The sequence below is a fragment of the Dermacentor albipictus genome, chromosome 4 (genome assembly GCF_038994185.2).
Source record: "Dermacentor albipictus isolate Rhodes 1998 colony chromosome 4, USDA_Dalb.pri_finalv2, whole genome shotgun sequence".
Lineage (NCBI taxonomy): Eukaryota > Metazoa > Arthropoda > Arachnida > Ixodida > Ixodidae > Dermacentor > Dermacentor albipictus.
Window position 1 is genome coordinate 27229882 of NC_091824.1, and position 19855 is coordinate 27249736.

The 19855-nt window shown below is 48.9% G+C and overlaps 1 protein-coding gene across 10 annotated transcripts in view; it reads left to right on the forward strand.

Moving 5' to 3' along the window:
- LOC135905288 (centaurin-gamma-1A-like) overlaps nucleotides 1-19855 on the forward strand; it is a 317818-nt gene that overhangs the window by 256743 nt on the left and 41220 nt on the right. For 4 of the 10 annotated variants that reach the window (XM_065436307.2, XM_065436306.2, XM_065436305.2 and 1 more), the window contains exons 5-7: nucleotides 5080-5224; nucleotides 9109-9243; nucleotides 13032-13291. In XM_065436307.2, coding sequence (XP_065292379.1) covers nucleotides 5080-5224; nucleotides 9109-9243; nucleotides 13032-13291 — 540 coding nt within the window. Of the gene's footprint in view, nucleotides 1-1226; nucleotides 1385-1698; nucleotides 1721-4617; nucleotides 4641-4785; nucleotides 4990-5079; nucleotides 5225-9108; nucleotides 9244-13031; nucleotides 13292-19855 lie in introns of those variants that run through there. The other 6 variants (XM_065436311.2, XM_065436313.2, XM_065436312.2 and 3 more) reach the window with 6 other exon arrangements.

Here is a 19855-nt window from a genome sequence, read left to right on the forward strand (position 1 = left end):
TTCTCGGCCTCACTTTTTCTATGGCGTTGTGCGGAGCTGAAGAATTGAGAGTTGGTATGCATACGTTGTACGTCCATCTCGAGGCGGAATAGCTCGGCGCATAGGATGGAGACAAAGAAGAACCACGAGGACGAGAGAAAAAAAAAAAAGTGGCATATATCCTCGAGCGGCGGGCCACCGCTGGTTGGGGCTCGTTCTGGTTTTGAAGCCTGGGGCTGCAGCACGCCCTCTTGCTCTTGCCTGCGCCAAGAGCGATGCCTCGGCGTGTATGAAGCCCCATTCCCCTCCGCCTCGGAGCCTTTTGTCTGACCTTCCCGACGTGCTCGAAGAGGGCCCTCTTTCTCGGTCTTGCGTGCCCGTGCAGTCGTTACCCCCCCTCTTACGTATTAAACACGCGGAAAGAGCGGCATGAAGCGTACGCCTGGGCAAATGGCATGGCTGGCAGAATAATTCGGAGGAGAAACTACGCTGAGTGAAGTCGACCCTCGACGATGTGCACGGGGGTGTATTTTCGCCCAGCGCACTCTGTCACCGCAGCGCCACGCCGGCCGCACCTGTTTCCCGCCGATCGGAGACGCGCTTCTGCCCACGCGACGAAGGAGGGGGAGGGTTTGGGGGTGAGCAACTTTTGCCGCAAGTTCATTGCCGCAAATTATCGGAGTCCCGCTACCCCCTCCCGCAGGCGCGCGGCGTCTTTTTATCGGCCGCGTGGGGCGAGTGAATGCGCCGTGGGCGTATCTGGGTCACCTGGGCACGCGGTTTTGTTTTCTTTCGGTGCTCGTCCGAAACTGCGCTCGATGGAGGCCAGTGGGCACCGCCATATTCGCGGCGCCACAGCGTGGCGCGCGCACCGCGTTTATTATTATTTTCCTGTACAAGAGCGTTCTTTTCGCGCCAGCGTTGCCGGGGCAACGGCGCGTGCGTGCTCGCCGCGCCATCGGCTTGCCCGCATGGCGGACGGCAGCCGCAGCAGCAGACGACAGCTCGGCGCAGACGACGCAATAAAGCAACCTGCCTGCAGCTGGCCCATATATATCCTCGTGCGCGCGTGAGCGTCGATCACCGCTCGTGGGGACGCTCGTTAATTTCATCGGCGGTCGCCCGCGCCGTCCGGCGATACCGCGAATGGAGCAGCGCTCCGTTAAGCCCGTCTTTCAGGTTCTCCGATGCCGGCACCACTCGGCGGCGGCGCGCGTCCCGTTTCCAAGGCGATTTGCATCGCTTCGATTGCCGTTGTGTCCCCGCAAGCGCGCGCAGCTAGCTCGCCGCTGGCCGGACGGTGTGGTGTGCGCGTCTCGTCCGCGCCCGATGCACCGCCGCGCTCGTCGTCGACCTTGCCTACCTGCTGCGCGGCTGGAGCGAGGAGGTCGGCCAGGCCCACCGAGTAACTGCGTCCGCTTCCAGCGTGGCCCGCGGTCAGTCGATCGCGTCGTGCCCGCGGCTTCGCGTTGTTTACCGCACTGCCCGGGTCTCTCGGCGCGCGAGGCTTTCTTTTTGCCGGCCGGTCTTGCGCGGCGCTGCAGCAGGCGGCTGCCCCGGTGGCGCAACGGGAGTGACCCTGAATCCGCTCGCTCGGGGTCGTAAAAACTGTTTGTCACGGCGCTAATGGCATGAACTGTGGTGACGCGACGGCCGGCTGTGCGGGCTCGCGTAATTGCCGGTGTTTGTTGCCGACAACGACGCACTGTCGGAGGGGCGGCCTGTTTGTTGACTGTTGAAGGCGAGTGTCAAACTTTCATCTATTGTATTTCGTTGTGATTTGTTTCTGCTCTCTCTCTGAAAGATGTGCTAATGGCTGATATCGTCCCTCACTGAAAAAAAGCAGGTTGCAAAAAAAAAAGAAAAAAAGAAGATATTGGGGAGTTTAACGTCCACAAACTACACAGTAAACCAGTAAACCACCATGGGTTGTTTAACGTCACTTCGCTCAAGCTGAGTGTGTGTGTAGGGGAAGGGGAGGGGGGGGGGGCATGCACGTTTTCTTGCCTGCACTTGTGCAGATTGCATTCTGTGGTCCATCGTAATATATGCTTATGCTAAAGTACGTGTCTGGAGGAAGGCGGAGGGAATCTTGCGCGCCTGTATGTCGTATTCAGGTACCAACGTCTTTAAGGGAGTACCTCTTATGCGTCTAGAATCTCGGGTGTTTCAGTCACACTGCAGGAGGATGTCTTCGCTTTGGCGGCTCCGGTGTCGCCCTCGCAGTATGCGTGCCGGCTTGCACCGGCGACCGATAACCTGACGCCGATGCGAGGCGATCGGGTGCCGAGACCTGCACGAGTGAACGCTTGCGGTTCGCCCTCTCTGCCGCCGAGGCCAGTTTCGGTGAGCGAGCGCGCTGCCAACACTGACGGCGTTAGCTCGCGACAAAAGGCCGATCGGGCGCCTTTCTCTCTCGAACGCTGTGTCACGTGATCAGGGCAGCGGACTCGGTCCTCTGAACGGGTTTCGAGCGCGAAACCAGGATTGTGAAACCCGGTAGGAAAAAAATAAATAAAAGGGCTCATAGCGAGGCATTCTGCAGGATTGCACCAAGAATGCATGCGCATACCGAATGTCCAGGTCAAAGAAGATCAAGTAAAACCAAGCACCCGTTCATTGCGGCTATTGCTTTAAGAGGTCGGTGTGCTTAAGGTGTACCTGTGAACCGGCATTATATGTCCAAGATTTGCGCACGAATATTTATTTTTAATATTACGGAGAACGGAGGTGCGCTTGCCGGCTCTGCTGTGCTGGTCAGAAGGCAGGGTTAATACCTGTAAAAAGGACCCGTTTGCTGTTACTGGTATTCGGCGCGCGTATAGTTACCCTTCGAGTACAATTCCTCCCGACGAGACACCGACCGAGCGACCGACCCATCAGCATGCCACGCAAGAACCGGAAGCCGGCCGAGAAAGCTTCGCTTTGAAAATTGTGCCAGAAACCGCCGTGGCTGTGAGTCAGCGATGGCTTCGCGCGGCTGCTTTATCGTAGCTACGGTCTGTCTCCGTGTGTCGCTGCACAGTTTGTATAGCTGGTGATCGCGTGCATTCCAGAATGGACGGCGCTATTCGTGTCGCGCGCGCAGTCTCATTATTAGACAACTCTTTATGCAAAAACATTAGGCGTATCTTGCGCCCAGCGATAGCTGGATAACAGCGAGAATGCGCGGCGAAACCGGAGACTGAGTTCATTCCATTGTTGCGATGTATTACGCTCTACGGCAATTTGCGCAGGAGAATGTAAAGCACTTCGTCGAATCGAAAATTGCGTACGAACTGGAGCCCTGTTCTGTAACGATTTGGCTTCCTGAGAATTTGGCTTGGCTGTGGCTTAACGTCTGGACACTTCGCCGACGTAATGAAAGCGAGTGGAAGGAGAGAGGCTAATCGGCGCGCAGGCTCTTTTTTTTTTCTGGATGTGAAGAACACAAACCTAGCGAAAATATAGCAAATTAGGAACGCTTCCTGGTCACAACAACAATTACTACAAATAATTTCGTGATGTTATTGATGAGGTTTATGTATCATTGCGAAACGTATGTGTGGCATACTGGCGGTGAGTGATTTAGTGTATTTTTGTTTACTGCGGTTGACCCATTTATGCCGCTAGGTGGTACGTCGTACTTTAAGATGGCGAGCGAAATCTCCACTGGAGTTGTTTAACTATGCATAAGCGTATCCCAAAATTTAAATTGACCCACCCCGAAATTTTGGTTGACCCAGCCCGTAATCTCAAGTTGGCCCACGCCCAAGTTTAGGTTCGCCCACCTTCAAATTTTACGTTCGCGCACTCCCAAATTTCACTTGGCCCATTCCTACTATAAGCTTCCCCGTGCTAGTTTGCTCTGATCGCCGATCTCGCCCGTGCACACGGCACGCACGGGCTCTGCACACGGCGCCTTCGAAGCACCTCGCGCCATAGAGTTTCCTACAAAAATTACTAGAGGGAACTCTGGCGCTGCAGTCGTTGCCCTACCATGGGAATACATACATGAGTCGTCGAAGGTTCCAGAGTAATCGCGCGTGGCTCCAAGGATGCATTACACAATTCGCGTTGCGCGTACAATCAAATTACAAAACAATCGCAAACCATGACAATCCAAGCAAGTTTGAGCGAGACCAAACCAAGCGAGAGCTGACGCGAGCAGACGATAGTACGAAACGAGCGGTGCGGCTGGTACCAGTTACGCGTATGCATCGAGCGGTCGGGCGCGTCCTCATGAGATCAGTTTCCTGCGCGCACGCGACTGAAAGGGCTGCTCTCATTGGTCTCCACCGTCCGCGGCTTTCACCTGACGCTGCGCGTTCGCTCTTCCTTCGCTGATGTGCTCGTTTAGCTCGGTTATGCCGCCGACGCTCGCCGTGGGAACGGGCCACTAGGAGCTGCGCTGTAAAATGCTTAAAAGGCAACTTGTTCACCATTACGCTGCCGCCGAAAATTTCCGCGAGCGGCGGAAAAGAATGTATTTAGTCACTGCAACAGCAGCAGCTCTGTTTGTCCGGCCGAGCTTTGCGCCACTAGGTAGCGCCACCAAACCACCCGCTCGCGTTTACGACTCCGCTGGTAATCCGCAAGCGCCATTGCGTATACGGGAATCCCGGGCGCGCTAAAACTGTCTGCTATCAAGAAGCAGCGGACGAGTGCCGCCCTTATAAGTGGTGTGTGGAGATTCCCGATTGCAATGTGCAATCATTTCACCGAAGCTTTTCTTCAGCCACACGCTTTCCCTAGGCATGTGACGTCACCGGAAGATAGTATCGCCGCCCCCATTTCTCACCTGCGCAGCGTCCGCGAACCTTCCCTATAGGTCACCCATTTGACATTAAAATGTGCACGTGATCGCAACCGCCCCTTAAAGCGCGCTTCTTAGCACTGGCGTGATGGTGCAGGTCCATTCATCACGAGCGTGCGTTGCACGCGGCTTCGGGACGGTATATGTGTATGGCCTGTCTAGTTTGATATATCTTAACAAAACAAAAACAAAAACCCGTTCCGTGGACGAAAAGTGTCCGCTCGCTTTTTTTTTTTTTCGTGCTCCGTGCACTGTTTGTTTTTACGGCGGCGATGCTCAACACACGCACCCCCTCCTTTGCGCAGTTCAGCTGCTGGGTGGACGCTGTGATCTTCGTGTTCAGCCTGGAGAATGAGGCCTCGTTCAGCGCCGTCTACAGCTACTACATGCGGATGGCGCACTTCCGGAACAACGCCGCCGACCTGCCCCTCATACTCGTCGGCACGCAGGGTGAGTGGCACAACTTTTCACTCGTTGGGTGTGTGCGCGTCTTCTTCGGCCGCTGTCGCTATACGGCAGCGCACTACATACCGGGGAAGAGGGAGCTACGGGTCGTGCATCGTCAGCCCCAATCGGACACAAGGGCTATGCACGCTCGAGCGAAAAGGCTTGGCCACCCGTTGATGCCCCCGATTGTGGCGCGAAGCGACGCCACAATCGAGGCGCGGCGGCCTGGCTCTACGTTGGCTATTTGGTGCCGTACTGAAACAAGTTTTAACTGTTTGCGCATTCATCTTCATTCAGTATTATATATATATATATATATATATATATATATATATATATATATATATATATATATATATATATATATATATATATATATATATATATATATATATATATATATATATATGTGTGTGTGTGTGTGTGTGTGTGTGTGTGTGTGTGTGTGTGTGTTCTTGCAAATAAAACGTGTTGTCGGTCTGCGGCAATGCGTCATATTTCTCGTTCCTTCGTTTCGCGCTGTTCCCAAGTTGTTTGTTCGGCCTGCGTTGTGCGAAATGGCGAGCACCTTGCCCGTGGCTGTCGTAACTGATTGGCTGACACGATCCATAACTGTCGCTGCACTGCAAGTATCTAGTGTCGAGACAGCGTGTGCGAGCGTCGATCGAAATTAATATCTGTACATGACGACAAACTGGTATGCACTCGAAATTACTTCTTGCAATACTTGGCAAGTTTGTCACGAACGTGTGGCGTATAGTACAACAACAAACACGGTCCAGCGAGCTCTTAAGAAGCGATTAAATGCGCAGCCCGATCCTCTCTGCAGGCGATCTCGAGCTCACTCGAAAGTGCCCGTGGCGTCGTTTGTGCGACCACTTGTTTGGAACGGGCAGGAGAGGGCTGTACATTCGAGACTAGTCAGAATAGCGAGACTACGGATACAGTCCCAGCTTCATACCGGGTTGTATTCTACGCCTGCTGCCTTTCGTTGGGCGCTCGGCTTCGTCGTCCGAGTAACGAAGCAGTTCTGAGATGCCGTACACCCTTCGTGTCGTTGCGTTGTCCCGCACGACGCGAGCACATGTTCCGTCGCAATGAGCTGTCAATGCCAGTTTCGAACGAAAGTACGAAATCGCGCTAAGTACACTCGCCCACAAAATATTGCAGAGGGCGCGAGCGCGTGGCGAAATAAATGGCGAAACGGCCCTCCGCGCCGTCTCGCGGCGCACCCCCTGTTGTCGAGACCGACGCCTGCGCGTCCCTCCGGCACTGCGAGCGTGCACGATTCCTCCTTGCGCGCCGGCGACATCCGAATGCAGCCGCGAGGTGCCCCTCTTGCGATTGGCGCTGTGGCGGCTTCGACGTGCAAAACTTCGTTTATACAGCGGAAATCAAAAGTTCATTTTCGTCTTGCCTGTCTCCTTCGATAGAGCCCGTTTTCTTCCACGCTCTTGTGCGGGAGAACGCCCCATTCGTAAAAAGAGAGAAATAACGAAGACTGGCTTCGAAAAGGCGCAGCGCTGAAAAAAATAATAAATAAATGACTGCTTGCGTTCGCCAGCGGGCCCTAAGCGACCGCGCTCGTGAACCGACAAAAAGTGGCCGCAGCGGCGCGCGCAATCTCACGCTTCACATAGTTTTGCCCGTCGAAGCCGCCACAGCGCCAATCGCAAGAGAGGCACCTCGCGGCTGCATTCGGATGTCGTCGGCGCGCAAGGAGGAATCGTGCACGCTCGCAGGGACGCGCAGGCGTCGGTCTCGACAACAGGGGGTTTATTTATTTCGCCACGCGCTCGCGCCCCCTGCAATGGCGAGTGTACCTGCTCCCGTTGCTGAAGGGCGCAAAGAATGGCATTTTCTTTCTCATTTTCCATTTCATTTTCATTTCAACTCGTTTTCCTTCGTCGCTGCGTTGCCATTATCGCTAGGATCTGCCAATCGGCGTGGCGCGCGTGATAAGATTGGAACATGAAATGGACCCTTACAAAACAAGACGCCGACTGCTGCCAGCACTGGGGAAAAGTCCTCTCGTTTCTTGCCACAAGACGGGTTCCGTGTGTCGGGCGTGTACCCTGTTGACGGTTGATCGATAACAAAGAAAAAGAAAAAAAAATATTTGTTTTGCACGCTTGACGGCACACGTCGCCCATTCGGCGCCCCTTTGTTTGAGCGCTCATTTGGGCCCGTCAACCGTGTCGGCAGCAGCCCCCGATAACGCCGCTTAAGTGAGAACCTGTGTTCACGCGAATGCAGCCATAGACGCGTCTCTGCGCACAGGAGGGCCGTTTCTGCGTGGAAGGGCTCGCAGTCGGGACGTCGTAGATTTTGGTGACAGCTGCTCGGACCTAGTTTAAGTTGTAATTGGCAAAGATGGGCTGCACACGTTGTAATCTAAGAGAGCCAATGACCGAACTTGACAAGTTTCGAGAAACATCTACTGAGCCACAGCGGCCAAAATTCGAACTTTGAATTCCGTGACGTCACGCTGACGTACGTTATGCTGGGGTTCCGGTGCGCAGATTAGATCATTTTCTGTTCTAATAATCAAAATATTACCGCAAGATAACCAAAATATAGCTTCGAAGGGACACTTAATCAAACTAAACTTATTCAGCTAGTTTTTTTTTTTTTTTTGATAGCGTGCCTTTAACGGGCGCACGCCCAGAGCTCGGTACACGAGCGTGTTTGCCTTCCTGCCCCATAGAAATGTGGCCGTCACTTGAAGGCGGCGTCCGTGGTTTGGAAGATGGCGACAGGCAGAGCGACACGTGGGGCACCCTACACGAAGAAAAAGAAAGCTTTCGGCAGAGATATGCCGTTGCTCGTAAAACGAAGCTTTATCCTCAGTGAGGGTGGCTTCACCTTACTGTACCTCTTATTGAGGGGAAGCCTACTCTAACGGACCCTCTGGGCTGCGCACGTACAGACATATTCGAAACCGTGATCATGTTCGCACGTTGCTGGGCATCGCTTTTGGAAGGAAACAGCGCTGATAACGGGTCAAGACGAGAAGGCACAAGTGCACCGTCTACCTGATCACGTTACTGCAGGCCGTCGCTTGCGATATACGACAGGCAAATTACCCGCATCATTCTTTAAGAAAGGGCCAATCAAATTGGTGTTTAATGCCCAGCAGCAGCGCTCTCACACGAGTGTTCTTTTTTCGGGGATCTTGGCAATGTATAAGCGCCAACCTCGCAAGAACAATATGAGAAAGCGCGCTATGTGACGTCTTTTCGCGGGTTCCGCAGGTGCATGTTCTTCGTTACAGTGAGGTGTGACTGATAACGAGATAGGTTTTCGATTGTCGGAAGTGAAGGCCCTGCAGCTAGGAGCGGAGTTTAGCAGCTCTCGGGCTCCGGTCACGGTTTTTCTTCCATTTCTTTCCGTTGCATAAATAGAGCTTGTAACGGTGGTTGTGCATTATACCAGTGTCTTCGTGTGAGAAGTGCATTCACTACTGCAATAGCTACCGTCAGCTAGGCACCCGAGCGGTGTCGTATATACTGTTCGAAACAAGTTATGTGCGGCGACGCCAAGGTTGGTCATAGCCGCCAAAAAAAAGGCCTACAAGCGGCAGCGTCGCCAATTAGGTTTGCTGATGCGCAGGAGTCAGCGAGTGACCCTGTATTGCCGTGTGCTAGTCTGTTTCGGCAGCAATTAATTCTGCCCATACGGTTGTTGTTAAAAAAAAAAAAAGAACTTCGGTGACTTAATTCGTAGCTGCTGAAGGATGAACAGGGGTGTCAGTCCTGTCCGTGTGCACGAGGCAACCTTCCGTTATTCTTGGCTGCCGATACGCAGGGGTGCCTAGCAATGCTTTTCTTTTCCCCCCCTCATAGATGTGTTACGCATTTTAGTTGAAGCCGCCTCCTTCCTCGCAGATGCCATCAGCGAGAGCAACCCGCGCGTCATAGACGACTCGCGTGCCCGGAAGTTGGCCAGCGACCTCAAGCGGTGCACCTACTACGAGACGTGTGCCACGTACGGGTTCAACGTCGAGAGGGTGTTCCAGGACGGTGAGTGCCGTCTTCGCCTTTTACGTGTTCCCCCGTGCGTTGCGCGTGGCTCGGCCTGTTGCATGGCGTGTGCGCGCATTTCTTGTGCTTAGGGGAACAATGCAGAGTCCCCTAACTTCTTATGGCCGCCGTCACACATTGAAAAGCGCCTTTGTTAACGCGCGCACGTGCGACCTTTTACGTGTTCGCGTGATCCAGATAGCATTTATTTACGTCCTTTTGGATGTTACAGCCATGCGGTGAAATGACGAGTGAAACTCTCAATTGTGTGGCTTTTTTGCAGTAGAGCGGCAAGCGAAGCGTCAGTGCTCGTGATCACCCGTGGCCATCGCGGTGGTGACGCGCTCCCCGATTTCGGCAGCCTAGCTTGATTAGCGCCAATTTGTCCGTTTTCTGTCCGTGTCTCAAAACAGCCCGCCCTTTCTTTGCGAGGCGATCGAGAGCTTAATTCTTTCTGGTGTTTGCCATGCCCGTCGCGCTTGCGTGAGTTGCGAGAGCAATCTGGGTACTGTTGCTAGGGGATTTTGCTTTTCAAATGCTGCCTTTGCCTAGGTACTATGAAGGACAACGCGCTAGTGTGCAGCTTAGACCAGTTGCAACGAAATTTCGGTCTGCGTAATAAAGAAGCTTAGTTCAAGATAATGTAGGCTCCGTGCAAAATTTCGAGTTTAAAATACGTGCGGAATCATCGCGAAGAGCTCGCAGAAATACAAAAATGATACTTATTAAATAAAAAACGGCATTGCTTCTCGCTGGAAATGACGTACGACCTAACGCGTGACTCCTCGAGCATAAAAGTATATCGCGGACGCGGCGTGCTGGGACTAGCATAGCAGCACCACCAGGCGCATACTAGGCGTCTGCTTAACTTGCTGCTAAAAAAAAAAAAAAGCCAGCTATACTATTATTTGCCATGCAGCTTTGCCAAGCTTGTTTCATTGTTATATACTCCTCCTTTGTACCAAATTTAGCCAAAGTGAAATTTAGTTGCAGTTGGCCTCTAAGCTTCGAAGGGTAGAGATTGTTGCAAGTCAGTGCTCTTCTTATTTTAAACTCTAAACTTCCTTGCCACTGGCATCACAGCGGCCAGTGCAGACTCTGCAATGGCGAATCGGCCGATTTTTTTGTCATCGGTGATTGGACCACATCACTGGGGCGCACATAATGTAAGGCTCGATGCTTGCTTGCAGAGCGCCTTTGGTGCTCGCTATTTTGCCGGCGTCACTGCTGCCAGTGCCAGGGCCCTTGGTAATGGGTAGCATGCCCGCTGTAAGGCTTAGCCCGTTTACAACACGCATGCATTTGAAAATGGTATTAAGGTACCTTTGACCTAAAGGTGTGAATGGAGGCAAAATTTTAAATATAGCGATATTTCAAAGAAGGTGTATTGAACACGCGAGTTGAACTGAGGACCTCGCAGTCATGAGCCCAATGCTTTTGGGTGATGCCATGAAACGCAAACAGGGATCTACATTAAGGAGTATTTATCTTTCCTCGTGTAAGCTTGCATAGCAGCTCGACTAGGGACAAATGAATCAAAGCATGCCCTCGTCTGTGGCGCCTAGGTAAAGGCAGATTTAGATTTCTAAAAGAAAAAGCCCCCAGGTTCCTCTCTCGCAACTGAGCATGCGCACAAGTGTTGGGCAAACGCAAGAAACACGCTCTTGTGCTTGTTAGTCACGGCCTCGCCTTCATTATTGCATAGCCAACAACAACAAAGAAAATGACATTAATTATATCAGAAAGCAAAGCCCTCTGTCTTGATGCGCACAAAGCTTTCTTATTGCTGGCTGTGCTACTGCTACTAACACTTTGTTCTGCCTAATTACCTAAGCATTAATTATTAATGAGCTAATGTTTAAATATCTACAGAGATTCCACAGCTACCTCAATTACCCACGCGAAAAGTAGGAAGATACCTATAAAGAAAGGGGTTCAACAAGGAGACACCATCTCTCCAGTGCTATTCGCTGCGTGCTTGGAAGAAGTATTCAAGCTATTAAGCTGGGAAGGCTTAGGACTAAGGATCGACAGCGAATCTTTCGGCAACCTTTGTTTTGCAGATGACATTGTTTTATTTAGCAATGCTGCAGACGAGTTATAACAAATGATTGAGGAGTTTAACAGGGAGATTGTAAGAGTGGGGTTGAAGATTAGCATGCAGAAGACAAAGAAAATGATGAATAGCTGGGCAAGGGAGCAAGAATTCAGGATCGCCAGTCAGCCTCCGGAGTCGGTGAAGGAGTATGTTTACCTAGGTAAATTAATCACAGGGACCTCTGATAATGAGGAGGAAATTCATAGAAGAACAAAAATGGGTTGGATTGCATACGGCAGACATTGTCAGCTCCTGACTGGAAGCTTACCATTATCATTGAAAAGAAAGGTGTACCATCAGTGCATCCTATCGGTGGTGACATATGGGGCAGAGATTTGGAGACTGACAAAGAAGCTCGAAAACAAGTTAAGGACCGCGCAAAGAGCGATGGAACGAAGAATGTTAGGCGTAACGTTAAGAGACGGGAAGAGAACAGTGTGGATCAGAGAGCAAAAAGGGATAGCCGATATTCTAATTGACATTAAGAGAAAGAAATTGAGCTGGGCAGGTCATGTATTGCGTAGGTTAGACAACCAGTGGGCCATTATTTTTACAGAGTGGCTGCCAAGAGAAGGGAAGCACAGTCAAGGATGGCAAAAGACTAGGTGGGGTGATGAAATTAAGAAATTCACAGGCGCTAGTTGGGATCGGTTGGTGCAGGACAGGGGTAATTGTAGATCGTAGGGAGAGGCCTGTGTCCTGCAGTGGACATGAAATAGGCTGATGGTGATGATGAATGTTTAAAGTTATGATACCACAGCTTCTTTTTCATTGCAGAAGACAATTGAAAACATAAAAATTGTCTTCTGACTGCTGTCCTTAGCAGGTTTTTTTTTTGTGTAATGTTTAGAGAACAGCCTGCAGTATTAAATAAAGGCCACTTGACAGCTGGCCTGCACACCTTAAAAGTGCAGTGCTCTCAGACCTGCTGCGAATGGAGAGACAAACACTCCATGCCTGTCCAGTCTGTCGCATGGACATGTGACAGTGCGTGTACCATGACACGGCCGCTTAAGCTACGTAGCCAACAGGCTTCACATTGCCTTGAACTACGTGCATGTGACAGCCTGTGATACTAATGACGGTGTCTGCTGGAGCACATTACGACTTTCACTCTGTTGTGCCACATAAAGCCAGCTGCTGACACAAGTATAGCAGCCGCTCTCTGGACAGGTTGACAAGTCGTACTTGTCCCATCCAAGTGAAGGGCATAGTTAGTATGACCCTATTCATGTTTTAGTCCTGCTTTCCTTCAAAATTTCATTTGTGTGGCTTATGCATGTTCTATGCATAAGCCACACAAATGAAAGCCCCACTCGTATTTTTCTAATGTATATTATTATATATATCACAAGCAGAACAAACTACAACACTTCAGCAAGGCCACAGATCCTGATTACAACACCTTGTAGACAGTGCACACCTTATTGAACTTGTACAACTCATTCCAGTGAGTGGAACTGAATGTATAATACGGAGATTTACTGTTATATGTGAAAGGTTGGAGTTCTTTCAGTAGTCATTGAACCTCGTATTTGCCATTGCTTCTTGAATGTATATATGTTGTTTTTTATGGTTTTTCTGCGTAACATCCTGCCTACTTAGTTTAACGCGACTTCAGTACTATGTAGAAGTTTATTTCTGAAAAATTCGGACCCTAACTGCGACCTTCCTCTCCACCCACATGCAGCATGCCAGAGGATTGTCCAGATGCGCATGGCCTCTGCATTGACGCCCAACAACTCCCGGCCGAGCACACCCGTTGGTGTCGGTGCAGGGAGAGCCACTGCCCACTTTGGTATTGCCAGCAATGGTTATGCCCGGGAGCAGCAGCCACAAAGTGCGGTTCCCACCTCCAATGCCACAGCAACACTGGTAAACAGCTACAATGCCCTCCATGGCGGTGCTGTCAACACGCCAACTACGAACCTCAACCAGACCTCGCTTAAGGTGAGCCACAGCCAGTCCTGGTTCACAGGGCGAATGAGCCAAGTGAAATCATGTGACTTTGCCGAGCAAGACTTCGAGGGACATTTACATGACTCAATGCATTGGGCTTGTCAGATGCCTGTGCGTTGTGACATGTTAAATGACCCCTCACCAGGCGTTGTTATGTGTGCTCTAAGGAGTACTCTATTACAATAATTTTTCAAATTAGTTGTTGGATAATAGCAGAGCTAGAAATATATCAAGTGTCAGGAACCCATGATTTCAGGAGGCAAGTGTCACCACCAACATACACTCTCTCCTCTTGCTACGCTGCAAGAGAAATTCCTTCTTTGGACTCTCCCATACCAGAGCCCGAAGATCACATGATGGACACGTCATGGGCCCCGCCTTCTGTTTTTCCTCTCACGCGTGTTTGTTGAATGGTGCACCTCCAGTGACTGTTTCATGTGCAAGCTGTTGCGTTTGTCACGTTTTGTGCAGCAGACGATTTTGTACGCTCTGCACGAGCGCAGCTGACCAGCGCTATACAGTCGGGGCCACAGCCACGAGCACTGAGGCAAATGCGAGGAGGATGAAAGAGCATGACTGCGGCATTGGAACATGGTAGAGAATGGCAGGCAGTTTCGTTATCTGGGTGCGCAACTACGTGACGTGGGAACAAGCGCATAAAATGGAAGTCTATATTTCTTGGTACTGTTCGGGGTACAACAAAAACACGGACTTTCACTTTTTATGTTTCATTATTTCTATAAACTTTCTTTAGTTTGCTGAGGCAACAGATAAAACCAAATAACTGTGTTGCCTTGAATAATTTGATTAATTCTCGAGGTCACATGTCAATGTGAGTGACGTCACAGTACCGCCATGTACGTGGGCGCATTTGTGCGATTGACATCGACTCTCCGGCTGGGTGAGTGCGGTGACCATGAGGAGGAGGGCAAACGGCGTTTGGTTTCAAATTTAAGCACTTTCACTGGTGCATTGGGATGTACTTAGCAGATATGATCGTTAGCGTGCGTTGTATGCACTGCACTTGTCAGCTCAAGATGGCCAGATTTGACGAGGGGCCCTTTAATGCACATGCGTCTTCATTGCATCTATAGTGGCAGGAACAATGGGACAGCTTTACTTTTGAATACAATGTTGAATTTATTCCTCGTGTAGCTTCAAGTTGAACTGGCTCTAAAATTTATACTGAACATTCGACTACAGTAACATTGAAGCTTTTTCTTTGAGGACATTCTGGAATCTTTGTAGAAAAATATCACTAACATTGGGAATGTGTCCCACTCCGCCCTTTTTATTAGGAGGAGGTGAACATCACATTGGAGGAATGGGATACTTTACATATGGTCCTAAAATTTGTCCACTCGACCTAATAAATGGGCAGGTGAACATTGAACACAAGCAAGAACGTCAGCCTTTAGGTTCACCTGGCCACTTGTCACCCTGAAAGCTTTGGCACAATGTTGTTCGTTGACACTGAAGTGTCTCGATGGGCAGGAAAGAACAGTGTCCTTGTTTCATTAGCAAAGTGTGATGCTGGGCTAGTTTGTGCATAGCCGTCTATGTCTGTCGTGGTTAGCAAAGAAAAGGATAAACGGACAGAAAGAGTGCTAACTCACAACTAATTTTATTTCGTGATACTCGTGCACTTATTGAATGCTTTGACACCCATATCCAAAGAGCACAAGAATAATAGTTTAACCTTGGTGTAATGAAGTTGGTAAATAGAGCACTTTACTTTGGTATATGAAAATTTAATTATATTGAAATTCAACAGACGTCGATGAATCTTTTTTACACAGAAGGGACCGTAATGTTTTCCGTACTATTGGATAATCGAAAAGAAAAATTTTTTCAATGAAAAAAAATTGTGAATTTGAGTGTGCGACCTAAGATACGGTTTCATGGCGTGTCGACGACGTCTCCACATTCACAGTACATGCGTCTACTCTGTCGCCGCGATTGCTAGTGTCCCCCGCAGTGGGACAGGGCTATCATGAATAGCGCAGGCCAGGAGCAAATGCCTTGTCTGCCTCTCACTTCGGCGTGCCTCTGAATCTGAAGCTTACGCGATTTCCACCACTAAACGCTTGGGAAGACAGCGAACATGATGCCACATCCATCTAGGCTTGCCCAAAGTCTGCACTCACCATAGATTAGTTGCAGCATCGGGCAGGTGGGCTGTGTATCCGCGATGAGTCGTGCCGCCAGGCTAGAACAGGACACGCTTGCCGACCTGCCTCCCATTGCCCCATTAGCGCGGAGGGCAGAGTGCGCATCAAACCATCATCTTTCTTGGCTTCCCTTGTGTGCTTTCCACTCGTACCCACAGCATTCAGCATGCAGGGGGCAATAGGATCTTTCCCCACACGAGCTTTATATAAAACATGATGCCAGGGTCTTGCTGCTACGCTGCCCTTTTCTGCTTCTGCAGCTGCTCTCTGTGGCACACTCTGTGTTGCACGGTGCATGACTTGAGAGGCACGTTCGCAAGTGGCTCCATGTAATTAGCTTATTTGACCATCTGCATCCATGGCAGTTTCCATTTATTTCCTCCGTATTCTTTCGTGGTGGCAGTGAAATTTCGTTATATTGAAATGATTTATAAAAACACTTATGTAGAAGTTCAAAATATGTGGTGCCTTATACACAAGTTATAAAAAGTTAAATGCTTTGTTAGATCGAGAATGTTATTATATTGAAGTTCGTTAAATCGAGGTTTAAAAAAGAATGCATAACATAAATGTGCGTCACCACCATCTTCATCCTCATAATTAACGTCTTCTCTATTCTATCTTTATGCACCCATTCTCCTTGCCCCAACGCCGAGTAGCACGTCAGAACATTGATTTAGACCGACCTCAAAGACACTATCACACAGCTGTATCCAGCAACTGAGACCTGCTCTAGTGAAGAGAAACGGAAGGTATGCTGATACAAAAGCCACACTTCCTGATATAATAAGAATCCATCGGCTTTCATGCCACCATATCATGACTTCTTTCGAGAGTATACATGTCTCAAAATGCTATGCACAGCCACTAACAAATTTAGTTGCAAGTTGGTGCTCCGTGGATTTCTTCTTTTCCTTTGCTAAGCTTCTGTGCCACAAAAATTGATGTCCTTGTTTCTCCTTTTCCTTTCATGACCTTTGCAACTACACCCTTGCCATCAATTCTTTTGACCTAACCCTTAAAAAAGATTACTATTTCCCTCAAAATTTGTACAAGCACAATCATACAAAAAGTTACATTTGTTTAATTGACTTTCACTGGGTAATCTTGAAAGTTGATTGCTGGGAGGCTCAAGGTCAGGAAGGGTTAGGCGACTGTCCAGCTCAGTTTCTTCTGATGCAAAGGAAATCGACTTTAGCTGTCTATCGAATGCCTACGTTCCTTTGCCATGCATTTTCTTGCCGAGATTTCTCAGCCAGTTGGCTTATCTCGAAATATAATGTTCTTGCACGTCATAACTTTGTTCTAAAAATGATTTAGGCTAAAGTTAATAATATTTAAGACTAAATAGCCTATTATAAAGAGTAAATCTGCAATTAAAATAAAAACCAAAGCATGTAATGCAGTTAGGGAGCAGTAAGGCAGCTGTCACACTCTTCCCTCCAACGGCACAGGACAGAGGGAAATCAATTTTCCTGTGGAATAGTCACTAAGCATATGAGCCCAGTGGCCGAAAGCACTCCAGGAATGCAAGATTTGAAGATATTTGTTCACCCTCAAATCTGTCCTGCTGTTTTGCTTCGAGTGGTAACAACAGAACTGCTATGGTTAATTACTTTGTGCAGTAGGAAAGGCTTTTGCTGTTCACCTGCAGTTCTGCATCATGAAGTGGTAACAAATCAGTGCGGAAGCTATTTGTACAGGTGTGCTATGTGTGGCATGTTTCCTCGATTGTGTTGCACAAGTGGTGTTAAAAATACCTGAACTGTCCCACTCCTCCCGCTTTTCTCCTACTGTTTTGAGCGGTGTGAGAGGGAGCACATGGCCGACAGCCTCATACCCAACTTATGTTAGTACTAACGTGCAATCAGTTACTGTGAAAATTATAGCGGAAGATAAAAGGGCCCCTTAAACCACTCTGAGCTAGAAAACTTGTTATATAGTGGCAGCTGTGTACCAGTATACAATGAACGTACAGCCACCACAAGGATTTCCTCAAATGATGCTGAAATGGCAAAGTTGCAGGCATTTTATCGGTGGCTACATGGCTGCCGAGGTTTCTAGCTTGTCTTTGCTAACCTCCTCACAGGTGCTCACTCCTCCTTTCCGCGTACCCTCAGCAACTCCATCAAGTGCATCATCAAGTCCATTAAGTGGTTGCATCAGCATGCCAGAAAACTTCCATTGTCCACTCCTAATCGCATGGTGGTGACTGAACGCAAGCTTCAGGGGAAGGATCAGTAACATTTCCGGCGACGATTCACTTTCCATATTTATTTCACACACACGCATGTGGGCATTGTTGTGAACAAGGTGAGGCGTAAGGGAGGAGTGATTAACCATTGTGGCATGCGTGCACGTTTCATAGGGAGCATGGTAAGTTTCCATGATGTCATGCGTGGCGGTGCACGCGAGTGCCGTCCGAGGAGAACGGAGGCTTTTCGCGGGCACAGAAGAAGAGGCTGCACACAGACAGAGGGGAAATCCAGGTTGGTAGGCTAGTAGGGCTTTTGCACTAAAACAGCCTACCGTACCAGAAAGCTCATTGATATTCGTCCAGTGCATATTGCACTTTGGCTTACTTAAACACGGCACCCGTAATAAAAGGCTGGCTCTCCCGTAATTGACAGTAAATGTAAGCATGATATGGCAACCAGCAAAGCAGATTGGTTGAATGTGGTAGTAGCCACTATCTTAAAATGGGTGTACAGCACACAACACAGCACCATGCCATACTGTGCATTGGTCTATATGGACACTGCCCAGCTAGAAGAAAACCAACTCAAGGAGGCACGACAGGCATCGAAAGATGCCAAAAAGACAGAGCGCACTGCCCAGCTAGAAAATCGCCTGAAGGAGATGCCACACAGCATGGCACCATCTCTCAAGGTGACGCAAAACCTGCACCGCATAACTCGTGGACCACTGGCGTTCAAAAGAGCACCGGCAACCCTGTCTCAGAGCCAAAAGATGACAATGTATGGTGTCCTGTATCTTCCTTTCTAGCATTGCTATTGCATTGCTATTGGAAAGGAGAAATAAAACTTCAGCATACTAAAAGTTACTGCTTGAGCGATATTGTGTACAAACATTAGGAAGAACTGGGAAGCAGTATTTTTTGTAACTTGTTTGGGCAGTAACTAGCGTATGTATTGCAGTCCTGTACAAAGGGTTAATTGTGCACCAGAGACTACATTTTCTTACGTTTTGACTGGTTGCTTGAATGATCTCATTTTGTTCTCCCAACTTGCCCAGATGTTCTCGTTTGAGTGCCCGGATAACGACTGGCTTTTGCCCCAAGGTCACTTGAAAGTCGCTGACAAGGGGAGCTAAAAGCGTTTCATGCCTAAAATCTCAGTTGTAATGGTATTATCACACGAAGCCAGAAGACAGTCAAGCCAACGAAACCATGGAGCAAATTAGCTGTTCTTTTAGTTCATGAGTAAAAAAGCAAAAGTGAAGTAGACAAAAGGACAACTTGTCATTGGTGGAAGCTCAACCTACACCTAATTTCTCATGATACATGTGATGCAATATGAAATGAGCCGCACCTGCACTTGTGCCTTAGTCGACTTTGTTTTGGGTGCTTGTGTGTGGATGATAGATCTAGCTGTGTAATTGATCACTTTGTTCTTCTTCCTTGTAATGTTGTGTCATGTGCATAGATAGCCTCTTATTTTGTTTCCGTTGGTACTGCTATTACGAGGTTTGAATTTGCTAACCGAGGCATGGTAAATATACAACAAAACACAAATACATGCAGGACATCTGGATCCTTAGCATCACGTTTATGTATGTATCAATACATAAACAATAATAGGTGCATGTTTAGATAAAATAGCAATGAAATTTTTTTCATTAATGCAGGTAGCACACATCTTGTATTCCAATTACATCTTTAACACAAAACTACAACTTTGCAACTTGTAATACAGTTCTTCGTAATAATGTTTCTGTATAACAAAAATATCGCCAATGATTACGATACTCCCTAATGCGAATTTTAAGTGCAGCTGTTTAGGTGTTTCAAATTTGCAATATATTGTGGCAAAGAATCTGATTCCGAACGCCAGGGTCCTGTTGGTGGCGGCGCTGAGACTCTGCTCGGGCAGCTTGTTTAGCAGCAGTGGTAGACGAAGCATTACCACCAGTTGCATCACTCATTGTTTAGAAAGAAAGCATGAACACGGGAACACATGGCTAGTGCACAGCGCGTTCTCTAGTGGTGCATTGTTTGCCTGCTCTCCACATGTCTGGTCACCGCCATAGAAAGCGTCTAGTGCAGCACTCCACTTTTCACCTCACCCTTTCGCCATACTCTCCTCATCCGCTTTCGCTCCTCGCTCTCTCATCACTATCGCTGTCTTTCATCACCCGCTGCGCC